Source organism: Argopecten irradians, chromosome 9 (genome assembly GCF_041381155.1).
Source record: "Argopecten irradians isolate NY chromosome 9, Ai_NY, whole genome shotgun sequence".
In the NCBI taxonomy this organism is placed as follows: domain Eukaryota; kingdom Metazoa; phylum Mollusca; class Bivalvia; order Pectinida; family Pectinidae; genus Argopecten; species Argopecten irradians.
Window position 1 is genome coordinate 30,619,557 of NC_091142.1, and position 16,002 is coordinate 30,635,558.

The following is a 16,002-nucleotide window of genomic DNA, read 5'->3' on the forward strand; positions in this document are numbered from 1 at the left end:
TCAAACCCAGCATCTTTCACGAAACAGAAACCCGTCATATATCATACTCACGATTACATGCGAGGGCCTGATCAACAAAAAATGACTTTGTACGTTGATTCCTGTAATTTTGTCACGAGACCAGAATAGATTTCCCACAATTTTTCTATGTAGATGGATAACAACAGTGGTACTTTCAATGAAAACTCCATATCTAACATAGCTTAACATCGTATGTAGCATATAGCATTTTCATCCGTGTGGGATTAATTAACAATACTAAGGGCTGCACAGATTAAATGATTTCATGTAAATTATGGTCAGATCTGCACGAACAGAGCATAAAACACAATCGACCTGAAATTGGCCTTAAGTTTATCGAATTTTTATCGATTAAAATTTTTTCATCTGTCCCATTGTTCTCTATTTATTTACCTGTTTACTGCATACTTCCAACCCCTCACCAATAAAAAGTGTGGCTAGTAAATATCTTCCTCTTTCAAGACCAATAAGGATTCGATGGTTATGAAAGGTCAAGATTACATGACCATGGAAGGAGCTGGACATGTGTGCAGTAAACCATGGTAACAAATGCTGTAAGAGAGGGGATATAATCATTACTGACCTTGTTATAATGATTTGGTCAATCAAAGCTAACCAATGTTGACACGATTTTTGAAAAGACAGTGCAATTAAGAAATATGATTTATTTAAATGAGTATCAAAAAGCTTTATTTTTATTAAAATAATGTTTCAATCAATTTCCATTTGATAGCTGAAAAGCAACTTCAAAGTGTTGTAAAGTAAATATTTAACTCTTCAGGAACCTTTATATCAAGAAATAACACTTTGGAATTAAAATATGCATTCTATCATTTGAAAATAGAGATGGAATTGATTTTGAACACATTTTACTTATATATAAAGGTTCCGACAGTTATTTTTTTCATTTACTTATTTTCTTCTGATAGAAAGCCAAGAGCAGAGCTTAATGATAAGCCAATTGTTTCATACTGTACATCTCCCTAAACTTTATTTTGATGCAGTATTTAGCAGAATCAAAGGTCTTATATCTACACATGGCAAAACTATCTGTGCTCCTTACGATGGACAGTGACAAACTGATATGTATTAACATTGAGCAAAGAACCCCTTATACTGAAAAGTGCTGACAAGCATAATAGCTACAGGTAAACAAAACAGAAAACAATGGGGAATGGGGTATAGGGGCCGCGGTGGCCGAGTGGTTAAGATGTCCCGACATATTACCACAAGCCCTCCACCTCTGGGATGCGGGTTCGAATCCCATGTGGGGCAGTTGCCAGGTACTGACCGCTGGTCGGTGGTTTTTCTCCGGGTACTCCGGCTTTCCCCCACCAACAAACCTGGCACGTCCTTATATGACCCTGGCTGTTAATAGGACGTAAAAATAAATAAACCAAACCAAACCAAGGGGTATAGGGATGGAAAGGTGTGTATTTTTCAATCAACCTGTCTTTTTGTTCAAGGTTAAGAGCCATACTGTAAGTCATTTATTGCGTGATTTCTCGTCACTCTGGAGTTATTAATAGAAAGTCATACAACAAACTTAACTTGTAGGCCTGTAGGAATCGAGGTGTCTAATTATATCACATTGATCATTCGTACATAATGTAAGTATAAATCATGTCACATGGTCAGATATGAGGCGAGGATAAGCATAATGTAGAGGAGCAAGTAATCTCTATACTAAGTTCAACAACATATGGGCAATGACCATATTGTTTTCTAAAAAGATAAAATATCATTTTTTAGCAAAAAAAAAAACCAAAACAAACCCAATAAATATATATATATTCCCCAGACACGAAAGACTTAATTGACTGCCGGGGTTGGGACCCTGGATTCAGCATCCGTACATAATTGTCTCACACCGAGGGCTCTCATTCAATATTCATTTTCCTATAATCTCTCTAACGTTTCAATTATTTACCTATTCTTTCTCATTCTTGATATTATTCATTGGTAAATTCATTATATGAATCTTTCATACTATACACGTTTATTACATTTCTTTCATTCTGAATTCATCCTCGCATTCTGTAGTTCATTCCTTTATTCTTAAATTTATCTGAGTTTATCTAAAATATTCTAAACATAATTTTAGACACAATTTTCTTTTTCTTCGATGACAAAATATCCTTAATATATCCATAACGATATTTCATTGACATCGTGATCTTTCTTTTCTGATAAAAAACGAAATTCACTGTTCCATAGTACGTGACGATATAGTTTTTAGTCCTGGGTAGAGTTTCTTAACATCAATTAATATTAAGCAATTTCTTAATTTAAAGAAGAAAAACATTACAATAGTAAAGAAAATAAATCTTCAGAAACATTCCTCAAAATCTGTTGTGTTTTCCAATATAGAGGTTAAGTTAATAAACTCTTTGAATTGATAAATGGCCGTGAAACTATGCCCTACATCCTGCTTCACGGAAAGACGTGTCCTTGTTCAGTTCATGTAGTTTATTCATTTGCTTTAAACCATCACGTTTATGAGGTGTGTTTTTTATTGTAGTCATCTCATTTTGTAACATCGGTCTATACATCTTAAATCTAGCTGTTTATAACGAGTTGTTTAAGCATTGATGTCTCAAGTTTTATTTCTTGCACGAAATTGAGATTTGTACCTACCAAAACTCTCTCTACACATCGTAATGGTCCATTAGTATACATTGCTGAAGGCTCTCTCACACTGACGTAGGTATTAGCAGTAAGATTAGTATCTACCCATTACACTATCATTGAGGTATATTAAGTTCAAATGGTGCGGTATGAAAGGTTTCTAATTAATTCTCGTATCGAACCATAATGTAGCACGGTCAGTGTGACGTCATACAATTTGCTACATTGTTTGTTTGTGACACTATTTTCGGACATTGATCCTAAGACTAGTTTTTGTGTTGTAAAGCGCGAAAAGGCCTGAGTAACGTCTTAAAATAACCAAGATAAAGAATAAAACACAAGATGGAATAAATAGTAGCATTTACCGAGTTTGGTGTTTATGACTGTCACGAACGGGTGTATAAGGACAAAGACATCCCTGAAATGAATAAAAAAACAAATTGGTATTGAGGGGTCATTTACATCAACACCTGAACACGTCATCCAGCCGGAACAGACAACAAATGGATCGTCAGAAAAACAGCTCGCCATGTCGGATGTGGAATATACTTATGCCATTTAAAACAAGTAACCACCATATCCGTGTGTAATTTTAAAATAAACTCTATCACCTGGACGGAGTCATAATCGCTTCAGGAACTTCTCTATCGTCACTGCAGGCTTAAGTCTGGAATAGATTGTAAGGATAGGACACACTCTCCGGTAGATGGTCGTGAACCCTCTGTGGTCTAGTGCACTCTACAGAAACCTATAGTCGTCAACGTATGTGGTCTAGTTCACTTCACAGAAAACTAGTCGTCAATCTTCTGTGTTCTAGTACACTCTGAAGAAACCTAGAGTCATCATCCCTCTGTGGTCTAGTACACTTTACATAAACCTATAGTTGTCAACCCTCTGTGGTCTAGTGCACTCTACAGAAACCTTTATATAAAAACAGGCAATATCAACAAGGTAAGTTCAATATCTACATTAAATCACTCAGTGTAACTAGTGATTGGACACCCACCAATACATTCTTATATTGTCAGCCAAATTTATCTCCACCATGATTTTATTCGCGGTCTGTTATTATACTTTAATATTGATTGAATTTCACGGTGATTGATGTGCGAGATATCAGACAAGGTTTTAAGTGTTTAATAATTTATAGCTGTGCGAGATATCAGACAAGGTTTAAGTGTTTGGTGATTTTTAGCTGTGCATAATATTCCAGGTGTTACTATCACTGCCGTTACATCAACCCCTAGACTTTGTCATACTGAAATTGCATCCTCTGTGCACGACAGTTTAAGAATAAGGTTAGATAGGATAATTTGATCATTTGGTGTACATTACAAGTATTCTCTTGATCGAATAACGATACACTATATCGGCTGAGAAATTGGGCGCCACTCTCTGTAATATTCTAAAGAAAGATATGTAGACCTATAGTTGGTCAGATTTTTATTGATGAAATTCCTTCAGTGTAACTGTGGCATATTCTAGGTATGGATATTATTATATACAGACAGTGATAGTAACCCCTGGAGTATCCGGATAGGACACATAGGACAATTCTGGATGTTACTTAAGAATTCTGAACCGTGAGTCTAATTTTACCACGATATTTAATCGGTGTATTCCTACTCCTACATGCCATGATATTACATTATAGCATAGCCGAAATTAATCACCGATAGCCGACGGTTCTAGCTCACTCATAAACAAAATGTCCATTGCACACAATGGTAAATACGGTATCTGTCCAAATGTATTCCCTGAAGAGTTTGTGAATTTTAAATGTTATCGCTGTAAGGAAAGTGTAAATTCCAGTGTGATGCTTTGGTCATAAACCTTTCCTATTAGGCCTAGGATGTACTCCTGGTATGATATTTAGCCATTTTGGCCTGGTCCCCGGTCTAAAACCAGACACTGTCGGTCAGTGACCGGGGCTCTCAGGCAGAATCGGCGTTTGCTGTAAGAGTTTTAACTGGAAGTTAAAAACTCTCCAGTGTCCTGTAGATGTCCATAACCGGCCACATATCCTTCACACATCGTTTAGATATCGTCCGGGAATTAAGTGGCAATCACACCACCCAACATTCGGCCGCGCCTGCTACAACTATCTTTCATTATCCGTAAAATACTCAGCCGAAATTCGTACGATGTCCGACGAATGGGTCGGTTATCGCCAAAGCATAATGCTTGGGTCACACTGACCGGCCGATATCCGGGCATAGGGGGTAATCGGAAGTATACTGCTGGTTTTGGCCATTTTCCCGACATCGGACAATACCGGTTAGAAAATGTGTCTCACATCATTTACATAAAAGGGAGACCGTGCGGTAATCACATGGCGTCTATTTCCAAAGAATGTTTTGAGGGATAACGAAGCTGTGAATGCCGACCGAGCGTCTAATACTCATCGGCCGATTATCTTAAGATGTCCGGGCGATAACCGGCCTATTCTCCGAACACCGTACGAATATCTTATGGATAATGAACGATAGTTGTACCAGGCCCGGCCGAATGCCGGGCGGTGTGATTGCCACTCGATTCCCGACCGCATATCGGACGATACTTAAACGATGTGTGAAGGATATGTGGCCGATTTTTGGAAATCTACGGGATACCGGAGAGATTTTAACTCGAGTTAAAACTCTTTGGGCACCTCCCCGATGCTGCCTGGTCCGGTCGGGAACCGGGCTAAAAAGCAAAACTGTAAAACGGTATATTTTTCTCTGTCTTGATTAAGGTCGTATTACATTCTATTCTGTGCATCCACTGTTTTCTTAAGGTAAACTAAATCCCTACGTTGTAGATGTTGCAGACAAGTCTATTCCTACTGATGATTGTCCACGTGACCAGGAGCTGGGATCCTGACGCCGGTCTCATCACCTCATGGACCAAGATGTCTGGGGTCACTGCGAACGCGTCGAGTGGTAATTATCCGGAACGCGTTCTGGACGGCGATGACAACACGCATTGGTCTTCCGGTTCCTGCCTGCCCACAGGTTACATGACACGGCCGGGCCTTAATGTCCTTCTGAATCTGTGTCGGACGTCTGCTTGTCAGATAAACGGAGTGTCCACCAGTCAGGGTTTCCACGAGTTGACCGACGCATCTACGTACACATCACTCCAAATTGATATTGGACAGAACAACAAGGCTATGTTAACTTTAGACACGAGTGGTAAGGACTTCAAGCAACTGTCTGTGTGGGGAGGTTACCATGGAGATACCCATCTGAAGGTTGTGGACAGTAATGGAACGGAAACATTGATACACACCCTTACTTCGAGCGACAACTATCAGCGCAAAACGTTCGATATCTCGACTCAAGTGAACAGAATTAGTCTGGAATCGGCTACCGCTTTCCGGGTGACGGAGATAGCGGCCCTAGGTCGGGTGAACTGTTTGGAGAGGATAGTGGTAGACTTGGGGGTACTACGAAGGATTGGCGTGGTACGCACCAGGCACTGGGCAGGTACAAACACGGCCTATAGTACCAGTCTCGCCCTTTCTACAGACGGACAAACCTGGGACAAGGTCAGAGATTTACAGCCCTCCGCGTTACATGCCGTTACGACCAGACTTCAATCTCCGACCGAGTACAGATACATAGCGCTGGAATATAACGTAAAACTCAGGAACTACAACAAAGTCTACTGCTGGGAGGTAGATGCCTACGACGAGTTTGGGGTCTGGGGAGCCGCGCCCAGTGCTCAGCCGAATCCCGTGTGTATACGGGATATGCTGGGGGTGAATGGTATATGGGGATGGGGATACAATCCTAAAGGACAGACATTGTACAGTCGAGTCGCATCCTACGCGAGGAATTACCACAATCTCAACTGGGACGTAAAGGACCCGGATTTTGACCCTCAGTTTGACCAGATGGGTGAAGGCCATGGCACTAATGCGTCCTGGTGGCTTAATTGGGACAATGAATATGGTAAGTGGCGGGCGGCCGGTCTCCAAGTAGACGCGTCAATCCAGTTCCTAAACAAGACCTTCGGAGCCAGTGTTTGGAACACACCGAGACAATCTGCATACAATTATGGTAGGGAATTCGCTCGGCATTTTGGTCCTCAAGTCGGCAACGGCTTGGTGACTGCCTTCGAGGTAGGGAACGAGCCATGGGATTACAGTGCAGACTTCTATGCCTCAGTGTTAAAGGGCATGGCTACTGGGGCTAGAGACGTCGATCAAATAATAAACGTCCTTCCTGGGGCGTTCCAGGCGTATACGATTGCCCCAGAGGAACCGAAACATGGAAATTACATCGGGACAAGGGTAAAACAAGGTGTGTCACCGTTCATTAGTGCCATCAATATGCATTCCTACAGCTTTATAACTAACGACAATGGTAAACGGGTGGCCACATATCCGGAGCATAAAGATTCCACATTCAACAGTATTCGGAACATGATTCGGTGGCGGGACACTAATGTTCCATATAAACCGATCTGGCTGACGGAATGGGGCTGGGACGCTGACGGCGGTCAGGAGGACTGCGCAGCCTCCGAGTGCGTAACAGAGAGGGCCCAGGCTATCTACGGCGCTCGTGGTCTCTTTCTGTCTGCACGTCTTGGCCTCGCTAGGGCCACGTGGTATTTCTACGCGAACTTACCGACCTGCAACACCTTGTTCTGTAGAAGCGGTCTAACTACATCTACGAAACATAACTTCACAGAGAAAGCAGTTTTTCATATGTTTGAGTCAGTGCTGAGTCGACTGGGAGAAGCTCACTTCCGCTCTGTGGTGACGGAGGATGAACATGGATATGTATACTTATTTGGACCATCAGGCACAACTTTACAGAAAATCACTCATCTTGTCGCCTGGCTTCCCGTCGATGCCGGTGACGTTTCAACAAGAACGGTAACACTAACGATGCCGATGGCATTAACACCAGTGGCGACATGGCGTCTAACCGGAGGTGACGTAGCTGTGACGGAGGATTCAAACCCTGTCGTGGACGGCCTCGTTATGACATTGTCCTTGACAACCAGGCCCCTGATTGTACAGGTGCAATCTCCAATCCCTGTATCGATCATTGAATCCGGGGACAAACGAAAATTTGAAACTTTTTTCGAGATGTGATTATACGTGTATCGGTATTTTATTGTATTGTGGGATCTTTTTATAAATCAGTACGTGTATGCATACGATTTTATGCTAAATACAATATAGGAACAAATTAATTAACGTCGAACTGTCAACTATAAAAAGAGGTTCGATATTTAACCGAATTTGATCTGGGGCCCTTAAACATATGATAATGTACCTTGGATGCTTTACCAGGTACACTATTACTGATTTCCATTGGGTTTCTTTTACACTTTCCTGTTTCCCTTGGAATTCACTGAATATTCCGAAATACCATTACACATTCCTATGCCGCAAGATGCTTGATGAAATAAAATCATTACTTTTGATGTGTAGCTGTCATTGTCTGCTGGTAGAGTCGAAGGATACATCCCTGTTATACCCGACGACGTCAAATACTTAGTCTACAGTTAAATGGATGTAAGACAGTTGTAGTGGAGAGCCATGCTCACAAGTCGACGATTAAATTGATGTTAGACAGTTGTAGTGGAGGGTCATGCTCACTGGTTACAGTTAAATGGATGCTAGACAGTTGTAGTTGAGGGTCATGCTCACTGGTTACAGTTAAATGGATGTTAGACAGTTGTAGTTGAGGGTCATGCTCACTGGTTACAGTTAAATGGATGTTAGACAGCTGTAATGGAGGGTCATGTTCACTAGTCGACAGTTAAATGGATATTAGACAGTTGTAATGTAGGACCAAGCTCACTAGTCGACAGTTAAATGGATGTTAGACAGTTGTAGTGGAGGGCCATGCTCACTGGTTACAGTTAAATGGATGCTAGACAGTTGTAGTTGAGGGTCATGCTCACTGGTTACAGTTAAATGGATGTTAGACAGTTGTAGTTGAGGGTCATGCTCACTGGTTACAGTTAAATGGATGTTAGACAGCTGTAATGGAGGGTCATGTTCACTAGTCGACAGTTAAATGGATATTAGACAGTTGTAATGTAGGACCAAGCTCACTAGTCGACAGTTAAATGGATGTTAGACAGTTGTAGTGGAGGGCCATGCTCACTGGTTACAGTTAAATGGATGTTAGACAGTTGTAATGGAGGGTCATGTTCACTAGTCGACAGTTAAATGGATATTAGACAGTTGTAATGTAGGACCAAGCTCACTAGTCGACAGTTAAATGGATGTTAGACAGTTGTAGTGGAGGGCCATGTTCACTAGTTGACAGTTAAATTGATGTTAGAAAGTTGTAATGGAGCGCCATGCTCACTAGTCGACAGTTAAATGAATGTTAGACAATTGTAGTGGAGGGCCATGTTAACTAGTTGACAGTTAAATGGATGTTAGACAGTTGTAATGGAGGGCCATGCTCACTAGTCGACAGTTAAATGAATGTTAGACAATTGTAGTGGAGGGCCATGTTAACTAGTTGACAGTTAAATGGATATTAGACAGTTGTAATGGAGGGCCATGCTCACTAGTCGACAGTTAAATGAATGTTAGATAATTGTAGTGGAGGGCCATGTTAACTAGTTGACAGTTAAATTGATGTTAGACAGTTGTTGTGGAGGGCCATGCTCACTAGTCGACAATTAAATGGATGTTCGACAGTTGTAGTGGAGGACAATGCTCACTAGTCGACAGTTAAATGGATGTTAGGCGGTTGTAGTGGAGGGCCATGCTCACTAATCGACAGATAAATGGTTGTAAGATAGGTGTAGTGGAGGGCCATGCTCACTAGTCGACAGTTAAATGAATGTTAGGCGGTTGTAGTGGAGGGCCATGCTCACTAGTCGACAGATAAATGGTTGTAAGACAGGTGTAGTGGAGGGCCATGCTCACTAGTCGACAGTTAAATGGATGTTAGACAGTTGTAGTTGAGGGTCATGCTCACTGGTTGCAGTTAAATGGATGTTAGACAGTTGTAGTTGAGGGTCATGCTCACTGGTTACAGTTAAATGGATGTTAGACAGTTGTAATGGAGGATCATGTTCACTAGTCGACAGTTAAATGGATATTTGACAGTTGTAATGTAGGACCAAGCTCACTAGTCGACAGTTAAATGGATGTTAGACAGTTGTAGTGGAGGGCCATGCTCACAAGTCGACGATTAAATGGATGTTAGACAGTTGTAGTTGAGGGTCATGCTCACTGGTTACAGTTAAATGGATGTTAGACAGTTGTAATGGAGGGTCATGTTCACTAGTCGACAGTTAAATGGATATTAGACAGTTGTAATGTAGGACCAAGCTCACTAGTCTACAGTTAAATGGATGTTAGACATTTGCAGTGGAGGGCCATGTTCACTAGTTGACAGTTAAATGGGGAAAAAAATAAGCACGTTCTTAAATAACTTCACTGGTTGGTGACATCATAAGATAGGCATCATTGAGAACAAGGAAAGCGTTTGCTATTTGTGACGACGAACAAGTCAAGACAAGGGATAGTTCTTCTTCTTAGACTTATAAGGAATACGAACGTTAACTATGATGACTCTATAACTAGGCATTTCCTCCGTTATTACGAGCACTCGAACACGTTGCTAGGGGCAGCTTACCTTCCGTTCCGGAAGGTTATCATCACATGTTATGCCCATGTTTACTTCTAGTTTTTGGACTACACCTCTATCATAGATACACATATATACGTCACCGAACGACATTACCTCTAGACCACTGGGAGTCCATTTGGACTCATGAACAAATTTTAGGTCTCCTTTCGTTTTTCATACATACAAGTTCCCTTCGTCTTGAGTCTGAAACAAGCACGTATCGATAAGCAAAGCACGTGACACACGCTGGGGTACGGAATATCCCGGACTTTCGATAAGCAAAGCACGTGACACACGCTGGGGTAAGGAATATCCCGGACTTTCGATAAGCAAAGCACGTGACACACGCTGGGGTACGGAATATCCCGGACTTTCGATAAGCAAAGCACGTGACACACGCTGGGGTACGGAATATCCCGGACTTTCGATAAGCAAAGCACGTGACACACGCTGGGGTACGGAATATCCCGGACTTTCGATAAGCAAAGCACGTGACACACGCTGGGGTACGGAATATCCCGGACTTAGTGTCATCCGTCAACAGCACATCACCATCAAACGACAGAATATCTACTGATCCGTGTCCTTTCGCATAACATCCGGCCATAAGGCGCATTTCGTCTAGACAGGCAATGGATTGGCACTTCCGGTTAGTTCGTCTTAATGAACTTTATTGGTGTAGGCTTTCTCATTCTGATGTAGATTTTAGTGGTTTATCATCTACTTTATCACCGAAGTTTAATTTTATTCAATTCAAATGGAACACTAGTTCAAGTACTTATAGTTCTATATGAAATGTTTAATATGAATCATGTACGGCATCATGAAGAAGGCATAATTTAGAAATAAAAGGACGCACTTTAAACTAAAGAATTATATGATATAATAATTGTCCAGCATAAACTCAAAGAAATGAACTCAAAGATTCGGATTTCTCTGTGTCCATGCAAGGCCTGGAGTGCCGCGTATGCGAATCCTATGATTTCGCGCCATTTGTTGACGTGATGTGACGTCATGATTCCTTGTGCTCATCTTCGCTTGGCGGATATTTTAACTGCTTTCGATAGCTTTTAATTTTCAAAGTGTTATTATCATTATTGAAAAAAAGTTTATTTACTCCTGTTATGCATTTGCATTAGTTAAATATATATTTACTGGGGAGAGCAGAGCCGGAGCAACGCACAAAACGGAGCAGGTTTAACCGGAAGTACGAAAAAAAAATAGCCATCCATGTATGCAGGTCATTGATCTCAATATGTACTTTTGCTTGTGTACGTGTTACCGGAACAGAGCTTTAGAGCTTCTCTCTTAATATGACTGAAGGCAAGGCCTTAAATGGCGCAGCCAGATGTTTGAGTAACCAAATAAACAAATTGACTGAATTTATACGATAAAACACAAGTGAATATTGTCATAGCATGAGGTCCCTAACCTAACGACAAATATACTTGACAGAAAGTTTTTTCTTGAAATAAACAATACATTTTAAAATGTGCAAGATGATATTCGTTGAAAATAGGTGTATATACAGTACATATCAGTGATATCTACAAAACGTTGACATATGTTTACTATTCAATGACGCTGTCAATAGAATGGGATTCAATTTTCATAACAAGGCCTGGAAAGCTTCATGAGAAAACCATTTTCATAATTCTGATTCCTGGTTTCTTCACACAGCCTTTGTAAACGTTGAATATCCTGAGATCCAGCCCTTGTAAGAGGTTATCAACCATACATATATATTCGTTTACCAAGGTGCTTGGATGGATTATACATTTTTAACCATTCAAGTGCTGATTGTACAGTATATCTTCGTACATTAAACTATTTACTGGTGTTGTTAGTTGCCTATCAACACTTGTTTATCATTGCAGTCCGGTATGTTTCTTGACAGTTGTGTGTATGTCATGGTGAAGAGAAACATGATCTTGAAAGAAATCCCAGTTGTTGTATATATGTTCACAAATCAAGAGCATAAGGTCATTTGAGTGATTGAAATTCCCATGCATTAATAACTGACACACGAAAAGAAATAATTCCCATCACCTGGTACATCAACTACGAGTTGGTTGACATGGTTTGTGATTCGTCAGATTAACATCACCTTCTTTGGAATTAACATTATCAACTATGCGATGAGTGGTTGACATGGTTTGTTATTTGTCAGGATAACATCACCCTCTTTGGCATTAACATGATCATGATTGACGTTCATTTTCTCCTGCATGGGTGGATCATTTGTTTGATTATGGGTCATGAAAGGACAGCCTCCTATGTATGCCGTTTGTTGCGTGTATGTGTGCGAGGTGCGTGTTTTGGGAGACTGTGATATATTCGTGTGGTGTGTTCTTGTAGAGTGGAACTGTTGCCCTTTTTATAGTGCTATATCACTAAAGTATGCCGCCAAAGACACCAAGCAACACACCCCACCCGGTCACATTATACTGACAACGGGCGAACCAGTCGTCCCACTCTCGTTATGCTGAGCGCTAAGCAGGAGCAGAAACTACCACTTTTATAGACTTTGGTGTGTCTCGGCCAGGTGACAGAACCCAGAGCCTTCCTCACTGCGGCGAGCTCTCAACCAAAGGCCAAAAGTAAGGTGGTGTCAAGGGAGACGTTAGGAAGTAAAACGTAAGTTAGGAAGAAAGAAAAGATAACATCCTAAATTTAGTTGCCTTTTACGATCATGCAAGGGACATCAGGAAATTCTAACGCTCTACCTGCAGGGTGAATAAATTTTGATTTGGCTCCAGCGAAGGATTCTTGACCATAGGTAAACTAAGAGTGGAAAAAAATCTGTAAGATCAGATGGGTAACTGTTTAGATCAACTGTACTAGAATGAGCCAAATAAGTTAGCTATTTTAAAAAAATGGGTAAAGTAATCAGGTCATAGTTTAAATAATAAAGTTTCCAGTGGGCAATGATGAACATTTTGGAGATAAACTTGACACTTGTGTTTGGTCTACTCAAAATATTGATTACAAGCTGAATAGCACAAGACTGGTGTAGCAGACGACATGTATGTCAAACGTTTCGCAACAAAATTGACCATTGAGTCGACATGTCCCAGACGTTTCGCCCCATAGTTTATTAGTATTCTACATTCAAAATTTAGTTTGATTCGAATTTTATTACTCGATTCATTTCGTTACTTTAATAATACAAATGTATTCATTGAAATTAACACACTGTATTATATTTTGAACAATTTTAATGGAAGTCCGAAATGTCTATGTTTTTACTGTTTTAACATTCAACATTTCGTATGATTCAAATTTTATTAAATTGTTTATTTTATTATTTTAAAGGCCCACTACCTTTCCGAAACGGCTTTTAATTTTTAAAATGGGAATGTAAAACAAGATCGATAATTTTGTAGAGTCCTAAAAATTATTAACTTACCGTTAATACTACATTTATCATCACCTTCTGAACGATTTGATTAAAATAAATAAAATGTTTATTTTCATAACGCGGGTCGTATTATGTTTCCCGCCGTCGTCCTAAATACCGCGCGGTAGTTGACTATCACTGCGCCAGACGGCAAAACAGCGAAGTGACTCTCCACTGTTTTCATATATTACGCAGGCAATCTTGCATATGTTTGGTGTCGTAACCTTATTTTAGATCATCGGTATGCATTTTCTGGTGTTATTAATGTTTTTTAAGAAACCTTTATATTTTGCTCCGGAAAGGTAATGGGCCTTTAAATATTACAAATATACTAATTAAAATTAATATACTGTAGTTTACTATTCACAGTTTTGGTATTAGGTCGAAACGTCAAGTTTATTTTTATGTTGGGTGTCGTTAATGAGGCTCGATAGTGAGGCGAAAGTCTGTGTTTCTTCCAATTCACTTGAACTCTTACAAATAAAAACCAATAGCACTGAGCTTCTGTCGGATTACGTTCGTCGGATCATAAAAGCGTTTGAACCGCTCGATTATATAATGAGCTGACTTCAAAGCATCGCAATCACGCTGATGGGATTTTGTACAGTGGGTAAATAATGGCGGCCGCAAACTGAAGCTGTCAGTATGTAGGACTGCATTTGGAAGATTGTGTTTTTTCTTATATTTTCATGTATGTGTTACCTTAGAAGTGATTCGCACTTTGTGCCCCTCAGTAATCGTTTTTTTCTTTTATGTCGATGGTTTATAAATACTTACCATTGCAGCCTTGCATTTTATGTTCTGGTATCCAGAATTTCATAACAATCAGAAATTAAAAAAAAAATGAAGTTATGAAGTACACAGGTGAAATTCATTGTCAACGACGGGCAATGCATATGCCATTAAATAGTAAATATCAAAGAAACACAATTTAACAAAGCATGATAATTTATTGACTCGTGCCCTATCCGGGCCTCGAACTCACGATCTACGGCACCCAACCGCCTAGCCAAACATACCTGCGCTTTTTACCACTGCGCCACATCCAAATTAAATGGTAATAGACATGTACAACAATTTTTAGCATATGTTGCGAAGATTGATAACACACATTTCCTATGATTGATTCTAAAATTGCATCCATTACGGTATTTTACAGTAGAGGTTTTTCATTACTTTAATATTCATTATCTGAATTGTATAAATTTATCAACATCATTTTGATAGCGGTAAGCGTTTGTTTTCGTTTTGTTTTCGTACAGCATTTCAAAGTCGACCATTTATAAGTTCTTATGAAGTCCTGGACGTTCTCAAAATGAAAACATGGATTTTGAAAAACATGGCCGTTATAATCGTTGAAGTGATGTATATACATTTGTATGTAGATAATTATTATGATATGCAGAGATTTTAATATGATATTAGATATCTGGTGAATGTAACTAATACATGTATCTCTTTCATAACAACAGAGTTCCGATAACAGATAAGATATATACGTTAAAGGCCCATTACCTTTCCGGAGCAAAATATAAAGGTTTCTTAAAAAACATTAATAACACCAGAAAATGCATACCGATGATCTAAAATAAGGTTACGACACCAAACATATGCAAGATTGCCTGCGTAATATATGAAAACAGTGGAGAGTCACTTCGCTGTTTTGCCGTCTGGCGCAGTGATAGTCAACTACCGCGCGGTATTTAGGACGACGGCGGGAAACATAATACGACCCGCGTTATGAAAATAAACATTTTATTCATTTTAATCAAATCGTTCAGAAGGTGATGATAAATGTAGTATTAACGGTAAGTTAATAATTTTTAGGACTCTACAAAATTATCGATCTTGTTTTACATTCCCATTTTAAAAATTAAAAGCCGTTTCGGAAAGGTAGTGGGCCGTTAAAACAAACAATATACTCAAACGAATGTGTTAAAGACAAATAATTAAGATTTAAATTGATACACAAACCTTTCCTTGCACCAACTCGAGCTACGATAATTTTCCTAGTTGTTCTAAGTTTATTGATACATGTAAAAAAAAAAAAAAAAAAAAAAAAAAAAAAAAAAAAAAAAAAAAAAAAAAAAAAACAAACGTTCCACGGTATTCCGAAACAGTTCATTTTTTTTCACCATTATCAATCTCTATCTCATTTCCATATTTAATTTCTGTTTCTGAAGAATTTGCTTTCGGTTTTATTAGTAGAGAAAGAATTACGAGGCCAATAAACCATACGGAGACGAAAAGCGAGACCAAAATTCTCTAAACCACAGAACATCTTGTCTAAATTAATAAAATGACTTTAGTGTAGGCCTAGAGCCAATTTCTTCTCTCCTCAAATTTTTAAGTAGT

General features: G+C 39.5%; 1 protein-coding gene and 1 pseudogene across 1 annotated transcript; one reads left to right on the plus strand and one right to left on the minus strand.

The window, feature by feature from the left end:
* Positions 1-19: 19 nt before the first annotated feature.
* Positions 20-8,070, plus strand: LOC138332051 (uncharacterized). Its single transcript, XM_069279991.1, has 2 exons — positions 20-3,600; positions 5,450-8,070. The coding sequence occupies exon 2, from the start codon at positions 5,450-5,452 to the stop codon at positions 7,733-7,735; it is 2,286 nt and encodes a 761-aa protein (XP_069136092.1). The 5' UTR covers positions 20-3,600; the 3' UTR covers positions 7,736-8,070.
* Positions 8,071-8,449: 379 nt separating this feature from the next.
* On the minus strand, positions 8,450-14,692 carry LOC138330693 (uncharacterized; annotated as a pseudogene).
* Positions 14,693-16,002: the final 1,310 nt, after the last annotated feature.